This window comes from Pyxicephalus adspersus, chromosome 7 (genome assembly GCF_032062135.1).
Source record: "Pyxicephalus adspersus chromosome 7, UCB_Pads_2.0, whole genome shotgun sequence".
Classification (NCBI taxonomy): domain Eukaryota; kingdom Metazoa; phylum Chordata; class Amphibia; order Anura; family Pyxicephalidae; genus Pyxicephalus; species Pyxicephalus adspersus.
In genome coordinates this window covers 3,011,169-3,036,554 of record NC_092864.1, presented here as the reverse complement: position 1 = coordinate 3,036,554, position 25,386 = coordinate 3,011,169, and the positions used below count along the sequence as shown (strand labels likewise).

The following is a 25,386-nucleotide window of genomic DNA, read 5'->3' as shown; positions in this document are numbered from 1 at the left end:
GAGGTCTGCCATACAAACTAGTGAAATATGAGCATTGTTCCTTATTAAGCTTAGTAATCATTCACATTTACTACCCAAAGTGCACATTCACGGGCACACTATAAGGTTGGATTGCTAAGCAGTTCTGTGCCCCTCCATCTCTCCAGCACCACCTACAGCTTACTCATGGATCATATGGCCACACGGCATTAGTGGAGGTTCCCTGCAATCAATTGTTCTTTAAAAATCTGGGACCAGACGGGTCATGCGAGTTCCAAGATGGCGGTCACCACCTCATTAGCCACAGCAACGTTTTCCTAATCTACACTTCAGGCATGGACTTCTGGCATCCAATACCCTGCAGCTTTTGATATATCCTTACCTCTGGAGTCTGCTCAGGTTAATGAGCACGCAGCTGCTTTCACTGGTTCTACTTTACCACAGAGGGATTCACTCAAAATTAGGGGAAACAATGCTTATCAGGGAGGTGAGCTACACTCTGCCCTCCCACATTTTATAATTCCACCCAGGGACTCCCCATTTCATAGCAACATAGCCACATAGGAGACTCAGCTTCCCCTGCATCCCCCAACATACTGATTCCCTACTAAGGGTCCTAAGCTTACCCCAGGACAATGACATGGATCCATCAGGTCCAAGTAGCCCCCTTGCTAACCTAGACAAGCCGGTGGTCACTCTGGTCATACTGCTTTAATAGCTTGCTTTGCAGATTGAGTAGAAGAGGAGCTTTAGTTGTGAAGTAGAAAAGGTTTGTATCCTTCTTAAGTATAATTAGGAGCTTCCTCTTTAAAAGTGTATTAATAATTAACATTTTCACGAAATATTTTTGAGCTTGAACCTCTTTCTTTTTGTCCTCTTCCATTGTACCGTAGAAGAGGAGCTTGACAAGAGGAATTAAAACAGGACTTCCAATCCATTGGCCAGCAATTAGGTCGCATGGAACATAAAAAACAGATGAAACATGCAAAAAATCTGAAGAGTATCACAAAATACCAATGCTGTCACATCTTTGTATGACTGCCTGGAAATAGCTCCAAACAAAATTGAAGACCTGGAAAACAGAGCTAGAAGGGGCAACTTCCTCATTAGAGGCCTCCCGGAGTATATTAGGGTCCTGGATTCCATGGTGAAAGGCTTTATGCAAGGCTTACTTCCCGAACATGATGATTTGCACCTTAAATTTGATAGAATACACAGAGCGCTAGGAACTTCCATAGCAGATGGGACACCCAGAGATGTTATTGTTGAGCCACACTTTTATCAAATGAAAGAAACCCATGAGCGTGGTCAGAAGCCTGTTATGTCAACTGATGGACATCCTATAGAAACTCGCCTCCCGCAATTCAAAAATGCAGAGACTTTAAACTGCTACTTCAATCATTAATATGCTGGGCCTGTCCTTTTAAATTATGCTTCTAGTTCCAAAATAAAGCTTTATCTTTATCTCCACTGCTCCTTCACCTCAGCCTCCATTGGATGGCGCTGCAGCTCCACTATCTCCTCTCTGGACTCAAGCATCCGATTCCCCTAGAGCTAACCAGAAGAATTCCTGAAGGTCTCTAACATCGCAGGTTCTTCAGTCTATGCTGAGACAGTTTTGTGTTGTCTCTTCAGTTTTCACCAATTAGGGAAGTTGTCCTTGCTCAACCATTGATGCAAGTTTATATCCTTTATAGCGATTGTATTTTTCTTCTTTATTTTAAAGTTAAGCTACATTTAGCTCTATTATTGTTGTTAAACTCACTGTTATCTTTAGGATGTTGAAGTGAAATCCTTCTTCAGTTATTATTATTATTATTATTATTAATAATATTAAACAGGATTTATATAGCGCCAACATATTACGGAGCGCTGTACATTAAATAGTTGCATCTGTAAGTAAACAGGAAGGGGTGTAAATGCAAATGTTCATTTACAGCTATTTACAGGTAGTCCCTGAAAAAGGAACATCCGACATACAGATGACTCCTATATTCCAACATGGCTTCCCTGCTCCCTCATGTGCAGGATAGAGGCTGGATGGGGGGTAGGGGGGTGCATGGCTTGCAGAAGAAATCTTTTGTTAATATCAGCTGAGGTTGTGGGTGATCCTAAGGACTGAGCTCTTTCTGCAGCTTTTTTGCTTATCAAATTTCAAGGCTCCATAAAGTTTTTTTTTTGCTTTGTTTGTGTTTAACTTACAGTGATGATTTTATAGAGGTAACTAATACCACGCTGCCTAATAAACTGTTAAGACAAACATCTGTCCTAATTGCAGTTAATAAAATATTGTACCTCTTTCGACTTACTTCCGATGTAACCTGGGGACTAGTTGTTTGTGAGGAGAACATTTGATAATGACAAATACTAGAGAGATTGGAGCGTCAGCCAAACAAAGATCCTCACCCATCTTCCCAACTGGAGAAACTCATCCTGAATACGCAAACAATTGGAAATGCATTTCATCATCTAGCATCTATACCAATTGGACAACAATATTGCCGGGCAGAATATTTTCCAAAGAGAGTCTATAGGGGAATATCATGTAAGTGGGGAGAGGTCAACCATGATGGACCTTAAATGGGAACTACAGCCTAGCCCGGCTTTTCTTATTTTCTATTGAAACGGGAGGACAATCTGCCACTGTCACAGATGGATTTGGATGGGTTCTCTTACATGCTGGTCAAGCCTTAATGAATGAAGAGCATAATGACTTAGTTGGTATTGCTGAATCCTGGTTTTGTTCTTCATATGACTGGGTTGTCAATATTTCTGGGTACGCTCTCTTCCGTAAAGACAGGGTAAACCAAAAGGTGATGGTGTTTGTCTGTATATGAACTTTTGGGGAATCACCTATTTGTAGGACATTTCAGGCCAACAATTACCATACAAAGTGATTCATAAAAAGTAGATTTTTGTATGTTCTATATGGATGTGGCCAAGTAATTTAGAACAGGTTGGATTTGTCTATTATACTTATTTACACACTCAAAAATATCTTCCAATGGGTAATGAGTTTAAGAGGCAAAAAGTAAACCCTATGGGCCTCAAAGCTGATGTTAAAAAAGCCATAAAGAATAAGAAAAGGGCATTCTAAACATATAAAAATGAAGGATCAGCTTCATCTTTTGAAAACTATAAAGAATATAACAAAATATGTAAAAAGGAGATAAAATGTGCAAAACTTCAAAATGAAAGACAGATTGCAAAGAAAAGTGGTAGGATTTTGTAACCAATATTTTGATGGGGCTTTGACAAGGGTAGGCTTTGTGGCCCTATATCTAAACATAAAAAAAAAAACTAAACTACATTCTTTATTGTGCAATTTTATTATAGCAAAAATGTTCCCTAGTTTTTAAGCAATGGTTTCCTAAATAATAAGTGCAACTGGCTAGATACTAAATGATAAATAACTTGAGCTATTTAAGAATTCACTTTAAATGTCTTAGCAACACATATGAAACTGATACCAATACATGCAGTGCTGGGTACTATAAAGCATTTGAAAAATATAATTTATTTTATTCAATTTTGGCAAACAAAATTTGCCTTTCATGCAAAGTAATATAAGATTAAGACACAGATTTTTTTTTTTATTTGCACATATCCTTTTATAAGGAAAATGTATCTGATTTATGATTGAATTAGAATGTTTCTTTCTTTATCAAAGCTATTCATACAAAGATACACACATTTTCCTGATCTTGTTTTACTTGTATATTACAGAACCTTGCAATAAAATACATAAATAAATGAATACAAAATTACAAATGTACTCAAGACAGCTCCTTTAGAATAATGCAAATAGTTAGAATATGCCACATCCCTTTCAATCTAACATTGCAGGACACTTTGTTTTGGCTGGGTCATTGGCCTTCGGACTTTTAAAGAATATAATATTTTTTTGAAGCCTGTACCGACCTGATATAGGATACCTGCATTGATTGATCCTGCCACTCATTTATCCAGAAAATAGCAGTAAGTGCTCTACATGTCAATGCAATGTTTGCATAAAGATAATGCCGAGCTGGTGTAATGAATATGTGAATGTCTGTATTCAATAGTCTAATGAACTCCTGATGAAGTGGACTTTGTGCTGAGAAACGCGTCGATAGATTCATTCTGTACTAACCACTGGATTTAATATGTACCAACTTTTGGATTTTTGTGATCTTTTTAACCAAGTTTTATGAATTATAGATCAATAAATCATTGGATTATTTCTAAATATATTGTTTGAGGTGTTCAAAAAAATATTATCTGTTTTAAAATTCCCAAGGCCAATGACCCAGCCAAAACAAAGTGTCTTGCAATGTTAATAAAAAATTAGCTAGAACTGTTGCAGAGCTATTCACCAGATTAATTCATGATTGGAATTTTTCCACTAGAAAACAGAATATCAGTGAGTTGGAGTGCCTGCAGAGTGGAGGACATTGAACTGGGATGGTAATAAAAAGACAAAACCAGCTTGGCAGCTTCAGCTATTATAAAAACTCTCAGGTCATCAGGGGGGAGAGGACGATATTCCACCTCTGCCATATTCTGCACCCAGTAGATCGTCTGTTATCCTTTTCAGAACTCCAAGCGAAATGTGAGTTTCCTAGGAACTCTTTTTCCGCCTACTTGCAGATCGGACTCTTCGTCCTGTCTCTTCGCCCCTCCTCCAGGTTTTCTGACCAGACACCATTTGAGAGGCTGTGTGGTGAGGGCCCATGCTCTAAAGGTTTGATTTCCTCTCTATATATATACACTATTGTATTTGGCCAGCTGCTCTCCTTTGGCCAAATTTCTGTACATGGGAAAAAATATTAGGACATACAATAGATTCTGAAACATGGTCAGAGATCGGGGGAAGCTGCACAAAATTGCACACATTAGAAGGAAAATTTGTATAAAATGATTTTCTGTTGGTATCATACCCTAGAGGTATTACACCGTCTGTTCCCTAGTTCTGATCCCACATGTTGGCGTTGTAGTGCACATAGAGGTTCCCTAGAACACATTTACTGCTTTGCCCCCTAATGCAGCGTTACTGGGATTGCGTTAATTCATTCAATTAATTCAAGAGGTTACTCATCACCAACTAACCCTGGATCCACTTTCCTATCTTCCGGGACTTCCTCTTACTGGCCTGCCTAAATACACCCACAAATTATTCTCTCATATTTTAGTTGTAGCACAAACACTTATTGCAACAAATTGGAAATCCTCCCTCCCTCTATAGAATATTTGTACAAACAGTTTGCTTGATGGAATAACTCAGTACTTTGTTAAGCACGAAATTGGAAAGATTTGAGAAAATATGGGAAGATTGGGATACCCACTTCTCACATATGTCATTCTAAAATGTTTTACCTGGAAACCTTCTTGTTTGCCCTGGATTTACCCCTTCTTTCCCCCCATCCCCCCAAACTTGCACTTTCTATTCCCGAATGAATATCGTTATGGCTGTTGAAACTACTGATATTTCAGCATGGTATTGATTACTCAAGTTATTTTCTATATATCTATTATATATGATCAATCCGTTTATTCCATTACCAAATTAACTCTTCCTTTCAGTTTTTTTTCATTACCTTTATCCCCAATTGTATTTTCCCAGTTTGTGTTATTTTGTTTTAGGGCTGACATAGATAATAAACCTGTTTGTTTTTATTGATTAATTAAGGAGCAGGATTAATTAGACTTAAACAGCTTCAAACCAGTGACAACGGTAAAGAAATCTTACATGATCCACCCTGACGGAGGAAGGATCCGGTGGGGACATCGCATTGATAGAGCTCAAGGAGACGGTTTCTTCCAACTCTTCTATCACTTCTAATTAACAAACAAAAGACTACATTTACATTATTTAATATTTTTTTTTTAACAACAAATGAATAAAATATTCTTAAAACATTTTACACATGATCAAACACACAAATTTCCTATATAATATGGTTGCCCATAGGGACCCAAGGTAGCTCACATGCTTATCTCCTGACTCCTAGAACCCGTATCTCAACCTAATTCAGAGAAACAAGTCTGCTTCTTTATAAGAGTATAGAAGGTGAATTTTCTATTTGACAAAGGAAATAAGTATAAATCATTCAATATATAAAAATTCCAGAATTCCACTTTACTTTCACAAATATGAAATTCCAGTTAGTTTATCTTTGTATGCAATCATTATGCAATAATACCTCAGCTTTAAACCCTGCAGAACAGGTGCCCTACCTCAGCGCGGGATCTTCACCAGATGACTATTTATATCAGTCCATCAAGTTTATCCAGTATATGTCTTAGGAACTGATTCATTGCTGAATTTAGGAAAAAAAGATTACCGATGAGATTGTTTCCCACTTGGAGTTCTCAAATAACAATCATCAATGTCCTTATCGTGCCATACACTAAACAACCCTGTGTATTATCACACAGGAGTTTACCTAACATATATATTTATTTATAGTACTTTTGTTATTAGATAAAGAGCATGCCAATAGGATTGTTTCACATTTGTGTATCATTACTGAGCAATCACTTGTAAACAGCAATCATTTGGTTCCCATAAAATTCACATTACCACTACAGATAAAAAAATGTCTTCCTTACATATACTTCATCTCTTGTATTACGTGAAAAACCACAGCACTAGAGGTTAAATGGGTTACAAGTATCCCCAATCAAAACCTCTAGTGTTCTCTGATTGGCTGAGGTAAGCTTTCCTTAGCCAATCACGAAGCACTACAGATTTTGAATGGGGATACTTTTCCCCATTTAAACTCTAGTGCCGGGGATCACAAACAGGATTCCCAGAGCTGCAAGAATGATTGCAGCTCTGAGAATTCACTGTGATCCCGGGCACTAGAGTTTACTTAACCAAGGAATCCTGTGAATCCTCCTGTTAAAATATCCTCGATCTTCCGATAGTTACGCAAAATTGGTTCGCCAAAAATTTCATGGAACCATCAGAAGTTCGAAGAAATTTTTGAGAGAATGCCATTCTCGCTTATTCCTATTTCTGACATGTCCTGATCATGTTCCCCGATTGCATAGAGAATGTGTGTTCCAACACGGGAAGATCAGGAAATACAGAGATTGTCAGGACGGGAGGGGAAAAGCAGAGCTGACAAGATGCCACACACCCAACACAAAGCACATGGTGCCCACACAGACAGTTTCTGAATCCCCCCTCTAAAGTGTGAGGGAGTGATAGGGGAATAAAAACTGAGCTTAAAGAATTCTCTGGCTCTGCATTCCCACAGGTCCCAACTTTTTGGAACAACACAATATTATACATTAAATGTCATTCCAAATCTTTACATAGATATAAAAAATCAAAACAACATCCTATAACATATTAATAGTTTCAGGTTGTCAGTGTCCTTTGTCTATTTTTCATCATTTCCCATGATATCTTTTATAAAAAAAAGATTTAAATGATATTGCCTCATTCAGTCCTGGCATTTAATTCAAATATCCACCTTCTCTGACATTGCAAGATCAATTTATCTAGATCTCCTCCTCTTGGATGTTCACAAACGCAATAAATCTAATTGAATTTAGTTTAAAATTGTGTTTTAGAGCAATATGTCGACTTAGGGAATTTTTCCATTCATAATTAGGTATATGTGTTCATATACAGGTAAGTATAAGGCTTGAGGAGTTCCATCCCTAAAAGATAATCTTACACCTAGCCACTTCATGGCACAGCAACCAATTGACTTGCCCCAGGTAAAAAGGACGCAATGCCCTTGGATTAGGGAGGCACGGTGTGTTTTCCCACCCAATGGACAATCATTTGCCCTAAAGCAACTTGCAAATTGTAACACAACTGGTGTTATGTATATGTTGACTTGCCTATGTGGCTGCTTTTACAAAAACCAAGCGCGCAGTCAAGAAACGTATATATGAACATGTCCATTCCATCACACATGGAAAACCAAACACAACTTTAACCACATTAACCACATTTTTTATGCACTTGAACATGCCCCTATGAACCCCCTGACGAAGGGTCGTGGACAACTATTACAGGCTAACCTTTATCCAGGTCTAAATGACACACTGAGCTAATAATCCTATTTGTCATCAAACATCTAAAACTAACATTATGGGTTCCATTAAGATGTTGAATATCTACCTGTACTTGTAATGTTAAAATCATTATGTATCAGTAGGATGTATATATTATATTGCACCCATCTTCAATACTCCCGTATATCACACTCTTTAAGTTTAATCAAAATTACTTATATAGACCTAAATTATTTAATCAATTCATAAAAGCTTCTCAGACATTTCATTCATCACTACGCTTAACTTATTTAGCTCTGAACGCTATCAATAAGTATCCAAATCAAATTTTAGTGTCCTTTTTATCATATACCTAAAAGTTTTCAGGTATAAATTTGTATGTTGTCTATTACCATATAGAAATATGGCAATCAATTTGTATATCATGTCTCTTTATGGATGTATTCTTTTATTATACATAACTTCTTTATATATAACAAAATTTTTCATATAGACCTTTTTGGACTTTATTAGACGGTAAACATAGATAGGGAGGTAAAGCCCAAAAAGGAGAACCCAAAGTTCGAGGGTTTAGCTGTTTGCCAAGCCTAATAATTCAATAATGAGTATAAGAAAAGTAGGCTTGTTGTGCAAACTTAGATAAAATAACAATATTTTAATTCAAGTTCATTCAATATTCAAATTCAAATAATTATGAGGCATATAAAACAACACATATAGTGAGTGGACTTAATTCAAAACGACATCAAGCCCGAAGTATATCACAATGGTTTCAGAACACAAAATCATGTGTCATAGATGTCAACAGTATCTCATTGTCCCACGCGTGTCACACACAGACTTCATCAGGGGATGTGGGGACATTACATTGGTATAGTGAAGTAACCAAAAAATAGAGAAAGATGAGATGAAATCCCTTAGAAATAATGTGTGACTACTCATAAATGTAGAAGCAATGAATAGATGAAAAGAGGAAGGTCCCAGTTTGTGTATTCCTTTTAATGTTGGTGGAAGGTGGTATGGACGGGATGTCGGCAGCCAGTCAAGGCATTGGGAAATACTGGTCAGCCACCTATCAACTCTATTTTCCAAGGATTTGATCTCATCTTTCTCTGTTTTCTGGGTGCAGGTGGCAGACTTTGTTTGAGCACAGACAGCACAGGCCTTGACATAGTCTGGTACATCCTTATGAAGATTGGGCCACCAGTACTGTCGGGACAGAAATGTAAAGGTTCTGTGTATGCCTGGATGACCAGAAAAATTAGAATTTTGGTATTTTGGTACCAAGGTTTTACCGGGAGAGATAGTGGATTCCTGGATAGAAGTCAAGGCTAGGATTCAGGATGGAGGAATGATAAACTCATGATAAGCAGCAGTCAATCCTGTGGATCAAAGGAACGTGAAAGGGCATCTGCTCGGGATTTAGCAGAACCAGGTTTAAAGGTAATGACAAAATCAATCTGTGAAAAGAACAAAGACCAACTGGCCTGCGGAAGATTGAGGTGATGAGCAAGACTGCAGATACTGGAGGTTCTTATGGTCCGTAAAAATAATGACCTTGTGATGGGACCCCTCCAGGAGATATCGCCATTCCTCCAGTGTGAGCTTGATAGCTAGGAGCTCCCGGTCTTCAATTGAGTAATTCCTTTCTGCTGAGGTGAATTTCCTTGAAAAGGCTGCACATGACCGTCGGGCTCTGGTGGGGTCTGGAAGAAAATAGCCCCCACTCCAACAGAGGAAGTGGGGGCTAACCAGAGCAGGGCCAGAAAGGAAAGCTTGCTTTAAGCAATGAAAGTCTTAACAACCTCAGAGGGCCAGTAATTGGGGTCAGCATCCTTCTAGGTCAGCGCAGTGATGGGGGCTACCAGCGTGGAGTAATTTCTAATAAATTTCTGGTAGTAGTTAGTAACCTGAAAAGCTTTAAGGCTGCAGGGTAGGGTAGTGGCCAGTTGGAAAGAGCCGCAACCTTTTCAGGATAAATGGAGAGACCCTCTTTGGAATCAAAATAGCCCAGAAAGGGCATCTTAGGAAGTTCACACAGGCACTTTTCAGCATGACATGGGTACAGTATAGGAAGCCTTCGCTGCTTAACCAATCATCCCACCAACGTACTTACCACAAATAACACATACACTATCTTCGTTGGAAAAAATTGGCCATAGCAGCCCCTTTATTAACACAATTATATTTAATAACAACATAAATCAAATATAACATATAAACACAGGTCCATGAAAGTGCCCGATTCCTCCTCCGGCATCTTGCTGCTTTTTTGATCCACCACCAGGCCCCCAGGCGCCCATACACCACCACGGGGACAATTAGTAGATTCACAACACTTAACCTCCACAACAACCTAGTGTCATGCAAGGCCAACCTTACTGTCCACCATTCCTTCATGCCCCCAACTCCATAATATCTTCCATTACCCCACCTTTACTTTCATGGACCCCAACCAAATTATGCCCTAACAACTGCTATGACAAAAAATTTACCCAAATTCAGGGAGGGAGGGTGGGATTGCCTGTTCCTGATGAAATTATTAAAAATTGCAGCCCCTCTCCCTGGGACCCCTTTATTTAACCCTTCACCAACTCCCTCCCCTATATCATCCACCAATCCCCACTCCACCTTTTCCCGCACTTTTCTCAATTAATAACAACTTGAACTTTTCACCCCTGTCTATTCCCTTCCCCTAACACCTGCCACAAGGCCCCCCCCTTCTACCATCCGCCCCCCTTATCCTCTTTTTTTTTTTTTTTTTAATTTTCTTTTGAACTTTTCACCCCAGCCCTCAGTCTTCTTCCACTTCCCCTGTCATGCGGCCTATTGCCTATATTTTTGCTTTAGGCCTGCTTTTGCATAGAGTCCATTTTCTTGGAGCCTTTGTAGGACTAAACCGACATTCTGTCTTTGAGAGGACAAGTCAGAGACCAAAGGGCATCGCAGGATACTCATAATGCTCATCCCTGGTATTAAATGAGTTCCTGATGGATTGGACTTTGTCTATGAAACAACAATTGAGATTACTTAATCTATCATTGGTTTTTAAATATTTTAATTTGTTTTTATATTTTGTATGTTAAAATATTCATATTTGTATTTATTTACAGTTGATTGATTTGAGATACAATACCTTCAATGCCCTTTCATTTTTGTGTTTATAGAAGGCTTTACATTGTTCAGAAAAAATATGTAATAAAAAAAAAATAGCTTTAAAGTTTTCACATAATCAGCATTTTCCCAGTTACCAATAATATTCAACAATAATTATATTACTTATCAACAAACTAGAACTCCATCCCAGAAACCTCCCCTATTTTCTTGGCTAAAATGATAAATTGTTAGAACCAATGTTTGCTCTGTTTGCTGGGACTTTCACACTTCTTGTCCCAGTGACTGTGATCACCCAGAATGCTATTGGAAGTGATAAAAACTTAAACCCGAATCATCAGAGGGAAAAGGATAATGGGAACATTAATTATAAAGCAAAAGTTGCAGGAAGCAGCATCTGATTTCAATGACCATTTTTATTCCAGCAGCACTAAAAACTGAGATTTTCATTCTTGCATCTTTCATCTCTCGCTGAGTTGATAACATTGTCTAATATTCTGAGATTAATGTGTTTGGAGGTGGAGTTACCACTCCTTTGCTGTAGCAGATGTTCTTCACATTCTTTGTGAGCCAAAGCTGGTAATTTTGGACCTTGGTGTGGACTCCGGGAAGGTTGGGTCTGGCACAGTCCTGATGTCTTCTGATAATATCATACAGCACCCAATCTCCATTCAGGTTACACATGAGGGGGCCACTGGAGTCACCCTAGCAAGAGGACATACCATCTAAAAAGTACAAATGAAATAATAAAAATAATAAATAATAAAAAACATACATCAAAAGCCAATTTTTAATGTTTAATAGTTGTCATTTAGAAACAGTTAAGGTAATATTGTGTCACCAATAATTAAGTTACTCATTATTGCAGATGCAAAAATAAGACCGGAAGTTTTCAATATAGCTCTCCAAGTCTGGAGAAGATACACTTTCATAGATGAATCTGGGTGATCCAGCAAACCTGGAATGGATCTGGTCCAGGATTCAAAACATGTTATAACAAATAGCTAATGACTTTGAAGAAATCCATTCCAGGTTTGCTGGATCACCCAGTTAAACTAATAAAAGTGAAGCCTCCAGTCGAGGAGAGCTTTCATAAATCAAGCTCACTGAGTTGTTTTCCTATATTTTAGGTGCAATACAGATTGGTTTATATTCAAGTATATACAGAAGACAGTAGATAAAGTAGATAGAAATGTATGTATATTTAGTACTTAATAGATATCACTCAAAAATTGATAAATATAGATTAATATTTGGATGCCTAGGGATTTGCAAGAGAAGTATTTATTTTATCAATGATTTTTCTTTTCTAATAAAAATGATAAAAATTTATATTTCACAAAGGTACCTGGCAGTTGTTTTTTCCTTTCTGTTAATAACCGGCACAGGTCATGTCCTTCTTAACCATCTGGTGCCAATACATCTCTTCACACTTCTCATTCTCAATCAAGTCCACCATCTGAAAGGTATTAGGAGCTTAGAGTTTGTCTGTATGAAACAGAAAGGGGAGAGTTACAATAACTGCAACAACTGTTCACTTTGTAAATAACATGGAATCCTGTCATCCAGGTAGAAATAATCTTTAATTAAAGTACACCAAACAGCAAATATAAATATTTGTCAAAGTAAATCCTTAGATTTCAGATGGTTTGTTGCTTATTTATTACCTGTTACCATTGCTAACTAAACATGCCTAAATTCAAAACAGGTATTTGATATCCCCCCCCCCCACCACCACAACCATTCATCCATTTGGGGGACCCAAAGCCGATCGGTGGAATCTGACCAGTACATATAAACTTGAGAGATTGGCTGTTCCTGCCAGTCCTGTGCAAAATATCCTCCAAATAGTGATCCCTAATGAAAGGAAGCTGCAGTTTCAATCGCAGTCTTGGACATGCATACTACAGTTTATTCATTTCTGCTGTCTTCAGGACCAGTGTTGGTAAACTTTATTGAAGGGCCTGGACTTTTAGCTGCAACTTTGTGCATGTGCAGTTGAATCTTCCAAATGTCGCTGTCCCTTCTCTTATGCCTACCATAAGCTGTTGGCGCTCCCAAGGATTGCCCAGCATGTACGTATTGAGTAAAAGTGTAAATTTGATCTTTGTGTTCGTATTTTAAGTCCACTCCTTTGTAATTGTAGGGTTTATCCACTCGTTTTACTTACAGTGTTTCCCGCCACAATCATTTGTTTATCCTCTGAAGAAGCAGAGCCCTTGTTAAACGTGTCAGGTATACCTTTCTTTGGTAATACCTTTTGAAATACATACCTACTAAAAGTTTATTAAATATTATGGATGATCGGTGTGTGGATTTTTCTTTTTATTGTTTTAATAGAGGAATTTTTTTTACTGAATTTTATGATTAATAAAGCTGTACATGCGTTAACGTAACTATATATTCTGAATACACATGTGACCAAAAAAAAAAAACTTTTTCTTACCTAACATACTGGGAGATTTACTTGGGAGTGTACTTGCTAAGGGATGTGGCACCTCCTGCCTGCCTTTTTGTTCTAGTACTTATCATTTTTCTCTAGCATTATTATTTATTAAAGGTTGTCTTTACTTCCTTCCTTGATGTCCCCCATCCTATAGCCCAACAAGATGTTACCTGTGGTAATTGGAGATTTTGTGATAAAAGTCAGAGAGGACTGATGAAAGGTGAATGAGAACGGCTCATTGACCTCTAACAAGGCGATGTCCCCACCGGATCCTTTTACTGTGAAGTCAGGGGGGATTTTCTCTTTTTCTCTTTTTGCTGCATTGGGGTTGTTCATGTCTAAGGTCCCTATCTAAAGGTATATTACATATCTATCCAGTTTTATGGGCCTGTGAGAAGAAAACATAATTAAAAGAGCAATCTCTTTGTACCTGTGTAAAGCTTGTACCAAAAAGTAATTTAAAAAATTCAGCCAATATACCATTGCGTTGTTTGTAAAAAAACCATATGGAATTTTCTTCATAAAACCAGATAACATTGTCATTGAAATGATTTTGTTGCTTTGTACCGATTATTTACGCTATACAATTTTGACCGAACATTGCATCAGAAAAACTGCAACATCTCTTTAATACTAAACCTCTGCTTTGCCAATGCAGGAAAAGATTTGCATCAATACCGACTCTCCCAGCACATTGTCACCTTTCCTTTGTTTCTGCCCTGGTAGGACCGGGGGTTCTGTTTGAGATCTCTCCTCTCATGTGAAGGCATTGAGCCATTCACCAATATCTTATCCATCTCCAAGGAACATCTAAATTATAAATGGATGATAATGGTGGTAGGTATGGAAGACAAGACAAATAATTGGTTCCCGAAAGAGTAATTCCAAAGCTCCAGCACTGTCACATGAGAAGAAGGGGAGCCTCGTGCTTCCCTATACTCAGATGTGCCGGGGATTTTCTTCACATATGGATTGTCGGGTCACTGGTGGGCACAGCACAGGTTATCTTTACAGTTTTTGATATTGGGACCTCATTGTTATCTAACTGACTGTAAGTATCCAAAAATGTTTTTTTTCTTTGTTTTTGATGAATACTAAATGCCAAGTCTGGAGCCTTGAAAACCTTAGAAGAACAATCATCAGATCAATGTTTGCAATTCTGAACATTTACAATTCTAAACATTAACAAGCCAAGATTGTGCAAATTTATAGTAGAGGTAACTAAGTGTGACCTATTTAGGGTCAGCATGCTGGAAGAATAAACCAGTCATTGGTGGCAATGGAATACAGATGTACTTACATCTAAAAGCATCTGGAAATCAGTGATTATTGTCTGTCCACAATACTGAACCTCCAGCCATGAAGCATAGATTCCAAAAATGGAGAAGGTGTAAATAAAGACTCCACAGCTCTGACAATGCCTTTTGGCTTTTGGAGTCCCCCCTGGGCTGTAAAAGGAAAGAAGAACATTATATTTTCCGCACCAAATATATATCCTCTAAAATACCATGATCCGAGATGTACACAGGTACTTACCTCCCAGCCAGAGCAGCATAACACATAAGATCGTTTTCTGCATTGTAATGCTGTAGAGGCTTTCTTTCCAAAATCTCTGCTTTGCCTGATTATCTGATTTGAACATAGGCAGAGTTTATATAGTAGCTGAAGCTGCCAAACTGATTTTGTCTTCTGGTTGCCATTACAATTCAATGACTCCCAGGATGGTCCAGGATTCAAAACTTTTGGTAGCAATAGATTTTCAAGAAACACATCCCCCTCCATAGAGAATGAGTATAGAAGTACACAATACCGTTTACCATTTCCCTAAAAAAAGAGTCATTTTTACTAAAAATGATTCCAATTGTGATAATGGAAGTATATCAGCCTCAAGGCAATCTTGGTCACAAGATCCACAACAATGGTGCAAAGAAATAGTAAACTTTCTCGTGGGTGAAGGTCATGCAGCTGGTGCAATAGAGGAAACAAGTTATAATTTTATTTTGTAGAAATGATAGCAATGTCAATCGTCCTGTCTTTTAAAATGGTTGAACACTAGCTCTATGTTTGTAGATTCCCTTATCTGGCTTGTTTCATCTGTCAAAGTTTTCTTGTTTTTCCCAGGTGATTGTCTTATTGGTTGTTAGATACAGCAGAAATTAGGATCTCTCCAGTGTAAGGGGACTTCTTTCCTTAGTAGTTGCTTTTGGAGAAGTATTTCCCATTAGAAAGTGACTTGTGTAGCCCAGAGGTTCACTCCTCGCATATACTTTAGCTTTAGCACCCTCTCCCCCCTTTACCACTAATAAATTAGGAAAACACACCAGTCGGGGGTCAAATGGCTTTGCAGATGTTTATTTTACCAAACACCTTTCATGCAAAACATAACAACAAATTATATATTGAATATTACAATAATATTTACCGTAGTTAAACATTAATCCTGGTATAACACCATTCCCCTCGTAGGAACGGACCACATCCAATATACTACCTGGCTCTGGCACCAGCTTAATATTATTGCTCCCAGCTGCACTTCACTGATTTGGGAACTAATATCAATTCCTGCAGCCCTTCCACCACACACATCTCATTGGGTCACCACCATTTATTCTTTAGCCCTTCTGGAGGTCCCCCACCAGTGGCATGGGTCCCTGGTGCAATTGCTAAATTACTGCCCTTGAGGACCTTAACTGTTGCCATGTACAAGCTTTAAAAACCATACACTTGTGTGCATCTGTAATGCCTTTGAGTCTAATTCTTTCTGAATTCCTTCCCGCAGGCTTAAAAACCACGTCAGTTGCCACTGCATTTAAATGAACACCATTCCTTTGCAAATACTGCCCTGAAACACATTCTATATTCCTGTGGTGCATTAACAAACCCCCGTTTCTGACTAAGATCCCGCCCTTGTCTTTATTTACCCTTATATAGACCTTGTTCAAATGATCTACCGAGCAGATATCAAAGCTACAATATTTAACCATACCAGCACCATTCCTGGAGAAAGTAGTAATCAACACCCATAGAACAACACCCTAAATTGTTCCCTCCAGCATGTATCACCAATACCGGACCCCACAGTTAGGTATGCCCACCTGCCTCCCATCAGCAATAACATCAGCTCTCTTCATTCCTCAGTGCACAAACAAGTGAAAGAGTGAAAACTATAATGAACACCAAGACACAAAATTACCCAACACAAATTTTGCAAATGATTGCATATTTACCCAAACAAGAAAACTCAGTAATGCTCAGTAACTTCCATGACAAAACCAAACTAGGATCAAGGCATTTGTTGCCTAATGTACAAACAATACCAGTCCCATTCCCATTTAGCACTTTATCCAACCCCTACTGGGACACTTTTGTTGCCACCCCAATCAATAAGACAAATACTCCTCCAGCTGTAATCCTTCAGCCCTCTGAAAGACTGCTAAAACCTGAAATCATGATGAGGCTAAGCCACCTTCTTGTATCAAAAAGGAGTCACCTTGTTCAGGACTTACCTGGCAAAACCCTCCACTGTCTGAAAAGAACAAGCCTCCAACACCAATGTTTTTGACTTCTGAATGAGCAAAATCTCCCTCATCTTCCAGAAAGGGAACTCCGCCCGTCTAGCCATTGGGCTCACCAGTTCTCCAATGTGCATTGCCCTGCCAAGGTACAGACAACCCTAAAAAGTAACCATTCACACTCCTTAGAACAAATAGCCTGCAAATGTCACAACAAAGCCATCAGTAAAAAGAATGTTACAGGGAATGTTCTATCCTACTCATGGATTAAATTGATCAATATGTATATGGATCTATTCATGGAGCCATAAAGCCAAAGACCATACTTTGAACTCATGAACTCCAGTTACCATTCCTGGCTGTTCCTGTACATGTTATTTTATAAATATTTAGGAAAAAACAAAAAGGCGTGCATGGTATGTAGAGGTGCCGCTGGTATAACTTGTTTCCATTTCTGTGAAGACAGAACAAGTACATCAGCCAGACAGTTATGCTCGAGATCGGAATATCGGAATAATATATCGGAATTAGCTTTAAGCTAGCAACACAATACAATGTTAGACAACTGTAATGTGAAAAATAACCTGGAGCATTATAACGACATTGCATGTGTTTCCTAATATATCATTAAAGAAATTTCATGTTTCAACTGGGTGGCTTCATTGTAATACATGTATATTTTTTAAATCTATATGCAACATCTTCTGTTATTGGAACACAATATCATCTAAATGTAATTGGAGTGGCTAAATGTATTAATGAATCACGTAAGTAGATCAAATAATTTTAAAGCACAAAAAATGGTATCAATTAGTTGTCCCAACCCTGCCGTTAAATACAGGATTCCTTGGGATGTACAACTATACAAACACACTTTTATATGGAAATGTAAGTTCCTGTTGGAGACAGGTAACTATTAGTACAAAAGTAATCATAGTATAAAATACTTTCAAAATATATATTATTATTATTATATCTTAATCAGAACAGCACATGTTACAAACTTGAATAGGTGGTGATGAATATGCTACAATATTGGTAATTGTTAGTATGTATTAAACAAATAAATAAATATATTTTTTTTTTTGCTGGAAAACGTGTCAAGAAGGTGAGGGATTTGCAAGGCTGCACATGTGCTGTAATAATATATTTTGGTCTTGCTGGCAAGTTTGGATATCAGACCAGCCAATTAATTGAAATAAACATTAAATGTGCCAAAAATAAAACTGGTGTCCATGTGATCAGGAAGAATTGTTGGACAGGTGTAGCTTGGTTTATTGGAAGGGTGTGTGGGTTGATACTGGTGGTACTGATGACATTGGTGGTACTGATGACTTTGGTGGTATTGATGACTTTGGTGGTACTGATGACATTGGTGGTACTGGTGACACTGTTGAAGCTGACATTCACCATGTTCTTCTCAGTCTCGGGAGCATTCATCTTAATCCAGTCCTGATAGGTAGTCAGTCGGGTGTACACTCCAGGACGATTCACATTTCCACAACCTTCTCCCCAACTCACCAGCCCAGCCAAGATCCATTGTCCATCATGCGAGCAAACCAAAGGACCTCCAGAGTCTCCCTGGAAAAAAAGAAATAAAAATCAAGAATTCAGCTCCATTACTATGCTGAAATTGGATATTAAACTCAATATCTGTACCATCTGTATAATTCCAAAAGATGTTAAAGTGTGTGTTCAGCCCATCTCTTCAACAAACAGCCGTGCAGTTTTCCCATTACAGCTTTTTTCAGGAACTAAAGAATCCTGTCCCTCTATGTTATGTATTCTGTATGTGTTTTGTAGCTCTGTCCTGTTTTTGTTGTCTATATACACAAGTGTGAGTGAGTGTTGTCACTAGGAAAGGAAATGTGTTACTGGCGGAATCAACTGGTGAAAACCAACTAAAAAAACTAATGCATCCTCAATATCCAAGACCTATTCATTTATAAATAATGGATAAAAAATTAGCTAATGTAAAAATGTAAAAGTGAACATGTTAGGTAGCAATGATTGGATTCTTCACTTGTGAATCCCTGTACAATATCTCATACTAATATTTTATTGTACGACTTACCTGACATGAGTCTACTCCTCCGCTTCTATATCCCGCACAGATCATATCACTTAGGATTTCAGGAACGTAACTGCTGACACCAGAATTGATATGATAGAGGTAATCGCACGTCTCTGTATTAATCAGGGGAACCTGGGCTTCCTGCAGAGTCTGGGGGCTCGGGAGATTCACTGTAAATAAATTATTCATCAGTTTAAATTATCTGTCCATTCAAGAAAGCATTTCCCTTATACAATTAGGTAGGTATTATCACACAATATGTACACAGTATGTAGGTACCGGGGTTGTTTGGTGCTACTTTAATGGAGGAAGTAGTGGTGGAATGAGGTCAATATTAGTGAGTATGCTGGTGGTGATAATGAAGAGGGGGTGTTACACAAAGATCTTCAATTTTTATTAAATGGATTAAGCAGTTAAATCACTGACATATGAGCACCATTTATTCTAGGGTCGGGAAAGCCCAGCTGCATGATGTTACCCCAGGGAGAGATCCACGATGAACTGGGCTTAAAAGAAAAGATTGGATTAAGCTGACTGCCCATGAACTCATTTGTAAAACAGTGCTGGAACTCAGGGAGATAAGTCTGTATGGATTGCTTCAATATCATAGATTAAGGCACTTGAATTTAAACCAATCTGAATACAAACCAAGGTGCCTAGCTTTACCTGAAAAAACAGGAAACTACAAATAACTTTAAACCTAGGAAACAAAATGTGCCTGTAATGAATAGTACCACCAATAAAATAAATGTGAATAAATACATCCACATTGTGTTACCTTTAAAATGCCTATTTAAGGTGGGAAAAGGTAAAACCACCTGAGCCTAGTCATTTTATCTTTTTAATTCTTTTAAGGTAAAGTATTTGGTACTTTTGAGTTGGTTGTATTGGGTCAATTGTTCGTGCAATATTGTTGGTCATCAGTAGATGGTGCTGTGTTCCTTTGTAAAGTGCGTTTGTTTCACAATTTACATGAGGACATATTACCATCTAGTGGTAAAACTTGGGAACAAAAGTTTATATGGGAAGTGTTTCCTAGTTCATCTATCAAAGTATAAAATGACGGGTTACAATGCTTTTTACAAGTGTGTGGTTTATATCAACAATTACCGTATTTTTCGCCGTATAAGACACACTTTTTCTCCCCCAAAACTGGGGGGGAAAAGTGGGTGCGTCTTATACGGCAAAGGCCATTTTAAAAAAGAATTAAAACAACATACTCACCCAATACCCCGATCCTGCGTACGTCTCCTCTTCTCTCCTCCCCTCGATGCTGGCTGCAGCGCGTGTCTCCTCCTTCCTGCAGAGCACAGCAAGAAGAACCCGGCACACGCACCCCCGCAAAGCACGGAACCCGGAAGCAAGCTGATCCCTGCCCTAACGGAGTTCCCCATTGGAGAAAAAGGTAAGTAATCAGAAGGGGATCAGAAGGGGAATTTAAACTGGCACAGGGTGATCAGAATAGGAATTTAAATTGGCACAGGGTGATCAGAAGGGGAATACGGTATGAATGGCACATGAGTGATCAGAAGGGGAATAGTACAGTATTTGCCAATCTTCTTTAATTTAGAAGAGAGGAGAAGAGTCGAAAGTACCTTACAATCATGAAACTTAGGTGTGGTTTCCAAGTTGACACTGGCCAAAAGTACATTTGCTTTTTTAGAACATTGTTATACATTAAAATCCGATATCACACACTGCATACAATTTCAATAATTATCTAATAATAAACATCTAATGCCCCTGGAGGTAGTAGGAGAATTAACGGAATTGGAGTACCTCTTGGCTTAGTGTAGGAGCCTTCATAATGGTGGTTAACTTATTATCTCGCAACACACAAGAGCTTAATTCCATTTTAAGCATACCAAAGCCTTCAGGTCTTTTCTCCCTCTACATGCCGATATCATTTGGTTACACACTTTGAACACGCTCATTCAAAATGCTTTCACTCTTTGTATCTTAAAATTTCTAATTGACCTTCCAAAACTAAAGGAGTCCTAATGGGTTTCAAGCATTTTCTCATTTTTACACTGAAGTTGGTCTCCGATCTGGGGGCCAGATACCACAATACCCCTGTGGAAGGAACATTAGTGCTGTGTGATTATTCCAATTTGGTGCGTAAAGCAGAACTAAACTAAGAATAATTCTATGTGCCTTTGGACTGTATTTTATTAATCTAAATGTTATGCACTGAATGTATGCCACATTTCTAGTTTTGTGCAGCAAATTTGTGCATATTTCCCTTTCCTTTTAAGTCAAGCATTCTCTACAAATCTGGGATAAGCACTAAAACTCAGCCAAACTCATATCCTCCTATGTTTCTCCTAGGCCCATTTTTCAGAATTATTAAATATTATTATTAACTAGCATTGTCATGTCATTAGCTGTCCCTCGAAGGAGCTCACAATCTAATGTCCCTACCATAGTCAAATGTCATTAAAACAGTCTAAGGTCAATTTGGGAGGCAACCAATTAACCATTTCATGATCCAGGAATGGGGGAGGAAATGGGAGTACACATAGGAAACCCACGCAAACATGAGGAGAAAATGCAAACTCCATGCAGATAGTGTCCTGGCTGAGATTCAAACCTGGGGCGTAGCCCTGAAAAGACCAGTGCTAACCATTGAGCCACCTTGCTTTCCAATCTGTCTTTCCCTCCAGGCCATTCAGATCTAATGGCCTTCCATTGGTGGAGAGAGCATACTATCGCAAACATTTATGAACTGGTTCCCTTTCAGGGTCCAAGATCCTTCCCTTCCCTACAATTTACCCACAATATCCCTAATTCTGAAATTTTTAGATACCTAAAAAGTAGGAATTGTATATCATGCTGTACCAGGGGTATCACAAACTATCTATTGCTCACCCTATTTAAGAATACTTGTTTATGCTCTCCGGACTCTAGGAGTAATATGTCTTGGGTTTATAATCTGTTACTTTCCAACTAGGCTTCCAGTCAATTGTCATTTATAACTCTGTGGGAGAAATAACTTAATGAATTAATGAGCTCCAACAAGTGGCAACATATTTGGGGAATCTACTTTAAGTTGCTCCTCTAATGTGAGTGCAATCAAATTTAATTACAAGCTTTAGATACATTGATAAATGTTGCCCATTAAACTTTCTAAATGTCCTATCCGCCTGTAGCACTTACTTTGGAGGTTGTCAAACTGTGGGCTCGCTGCTTCATATAACATGGTCACGTCTAAAAATATGGAGATCCAGGACAGCGGCATACCAACTGGCCTTGTCAGTCCTTGGCAAATCTATACCCAAGGATCCTAAGGTAGACCCTTTCAAATGTCCAAAACTCAAAGTCTATTACTTAACTTTATTTTTAAGGCTGCAAAAAAAGTATTGGCCAATCATGGTGGACAACTGTGCCAGCGACCACCCATGTCAAGTACAAGATGCCTTGGTATCTTCTGAGTGAAACGTTGTCGACAAATGTAAATGACTTGGTTGAAAGTGTGGGAACCCCGGATTGCACAATATTGACCTTTGGCTTTTGATCAGTCATTACTGACTATTTAGCTACCCAACCCCATGTTAAAAAGGCTTGCAAAATTGCTAAATGGACCCTACCAAACCCCCCTCCTCCCGGCAGCTTTCCCTTGCTTTTGTTTGATCTTTAATCCTTTTCCCTTCAACACTTTCTTTTGTAATTGTTATTCCTCTTTCCTCCTAAGTTGATAACTGTTTACATTTTTATTGCTTTACAATAGGCCCTCTTTCCCAAGCTACTAAATTATTAGAAATACTCTCTGTATGTTTTTCTGTAAGGTAATCTGATTTGTATTTTATACATTTCTCCATGCTGGTCCCTGTTTGATCTATACAGTTTATATGGTGTATGCAAGTATGCCAACTACTATTGTATTGAGAAGTTGTTCTTTGGTTTCTATTGTTTTATATATTTTTTATTTGTTACATTATACCTTTTTTAATGTATTTTTTATTTATTCTTACATTTATTGATTTATAAGCTTAATAAATTTATTTATGAAACATCCAGCGTACACAATATCTTGTCCTACATCCTACAAAAGCGCATCCTAAATCCCACATATGCATGATATATAGAAGTAATGATGGTATACTGTATAATAAGGTAAGATGATCCTCAGCGGAGGGTAAATATTCTCTGCTAGCCCTGTGTTGGCTCATTTAGGGGATCATTAGGAATTCTTTGTGTATAGAGGTTTGTGGCTGTTTATATCTTTATCTACTTTGTAAGAAACTGATTAATTGGCTAATATATCTCATCTATTAAAAGCTGGGGGTCTACATAGCTTCCCATTTGGTCAAAATAAAACAACAATAAGGAGCCTAACATGATAATGGACTTAAAATAAATATATAAATGAACCCAGCTATATCCAGTTCCTTTAAACGTTCTAATACTACAACAAAAGGTTTAGCACCTGCTGGCACTGGCAGACAAGCTGGGGGTGCTCAGTAAGTAAATATTGGGAAAGGCAGCCTTTGGATAAGCCTTGATCACCTTTTCATCTACATTACTGATTTTTGCTTACTCAGAAACAACAAAAATAACACTAAAATTCATATTTAAATCATTCCAAATTAATAGACGTGCAAATATCAAGAAGTCCAAAATTTAGAATTAACTTTAGTACAGGAAGTCCCTGGGTTACATACGACATAGGGACTGTAGGTTTGTTCTTAAGTTGAATTTGTATGTAAGTTGGGACAGGTACATTATTTCAATAAATGCAATTAGGAGAGATGTTTGTCTGAACATAATATTAGGCAGTGTGGTGTCAGTTAATGTATAAAATCCTGTGAGCTAATCACAAACAAAGCAAAAAAAAAACTTTTTGGAGCCTAGACATTCATTAACTTCTGGAGCAAGCTGTGCTTTGATATGCAAAAAGAAACAACTGCTAAGTTTGTCTTGGTCATTAAAGAAATACAAGAGGCTACAGAGCAGCTCAGCTATTAGGATCAGCCACAACCTCTTCTGCAAGTCATGCAAACCACCCCTCCCCCCATCAAGCCACCCACGAGCAGCAGGGAAGCTCTGTTCGTATCTAGGAGTCGTCCATATGTCAGATGTCCTTAACCCAGAAACTACCTGTAATCAACCAGTTGAATTCATTTAAACACTTTATTTGATATTTTTTTATTCTAAATGAAAATCCAATAGATTACTAATGGTTAAATCATAATTTGTGAAATGTGATTACATAAATACAGAACCTACCTCCGGACATGATGGTACCCCAGCCGGTGACCCAGCAGTACTGCCCTGAGGGAAAGTCCACATTGGCGGTAGGTAGACAGACAGGGAGGATGTAATCGGTGTAATTAATTGGAGTCTTCAGTTGTATGAGGCTGATGTCCCCCAATCACTGTTGAAGCTGACATTCACCATATTCATTTCTGCCTCAGGAGCATTCGTAACAATCCAGTCCTGGTAGGTAGTAAGCCGGGTGTACACTCCAGGGCGATTCACCTCTCCACAACCTTCTCCCCAACTCACCAGCCCGGCCAAGAACCATTGTCCATCATGGGAGCAGACCAGAGGACCCCCGGAGTCTCCCTGGAAATAAGAAACAAAAATGAGAGTTCAGTCCCATTAATAGAATTGCAGAGGAACTGCAGCTGAATGTGTTTACCATCTGTATAATCCCAAAAGATGTTGAAATATATGTTTAGCTCATCTCTTCAACACACTGCAATGTAATTTCCCCATTGCACCTTAGAAACTTTGCAATTACAGGAAAATTCCTATGAACCATACAGAACCCCCATCAGCTCCTGGCTTCCTATTCGAACTGACAACCGTTCTTCCGAGATATTGAAATCCCAAGCAGTGTTGTCAGTCCTTAGCTTTCCTCAGGGTCTAAGGATCCCTCTATGGTATGTATTCTGTATGTGTTCTGTAGCTCTGTCCTGTTTTTGTTGTCTATATACACAAGTTTGAGTGAGTGAATGTTGTCACCCTAGGACAGGAAGTGTGTTACTGGTAGGACAGGAAGTGTGTTACTGGCAGAATCAACAAAAAAAGCTAACACAGCCTCATATCTAAGGACTGCTTAGGGTTAATGTATTACAATTTTGTTTCAGGGTTAGGATACACTTTTTTGTGAATCTGATTTATTTGATAAATAAGGGATAAAAAAAAGTAATTGTAAAAATATCAAAGAAGGCCATTGTTGATTCATCACTTGTGAATCTCTGTACAATATCTCATAATAATTTTTCATTCTATAACTTACC

At 38.2% G+C, this 25,386-nt stretch overlaps 1 protein-coding gene across 1 annotated transcript in view; it reads right to left on the bottom strand.

Annotated features, from left to right (window-relative positions):
- Nucleotides 1-10,821: 10,821 nt before the first annotated feature.
- LOC140334681 (transmembrane protease serine 9-like) overlaps nt 10,822-25,386 on the bottom strand; it is a 29,224-nt gene continuing 14,659 nt past the window's right edge. The window contains exons 6-13 of the mRNA XM_072416922.1: nt 24,647-24,706; nt 24,368-24,509; nt 19,142-19,311; nt 18,369-18,648; nt 15,092-15,176; nt 14,856-15,003; nt 11,638-11,814; nt 10,822-11,001 (exon numbers count right to left, since the gene is read on the bottom strand). Coding sequence (XP_072273023.1) covers nt 10,822-11,001; nt 11,638-11,814; nt 14,856-15,003; nt 15,092-15,176; nt 18,369-18,648; nt 19,142-19,311; nt 24,368-24,509; nt 24,647-24,706 — 1,242 coding nt within the window. The remainder of the gene's footprint in view (nt 11,002-11,637; nt 11,815-14,855; nt 15,004-15,091; nt 15,177-18,368; nt 18,649-19,141; nt 19,312-24,367; nt 24,510-24,646; nt 24,707-25,386) is intronic.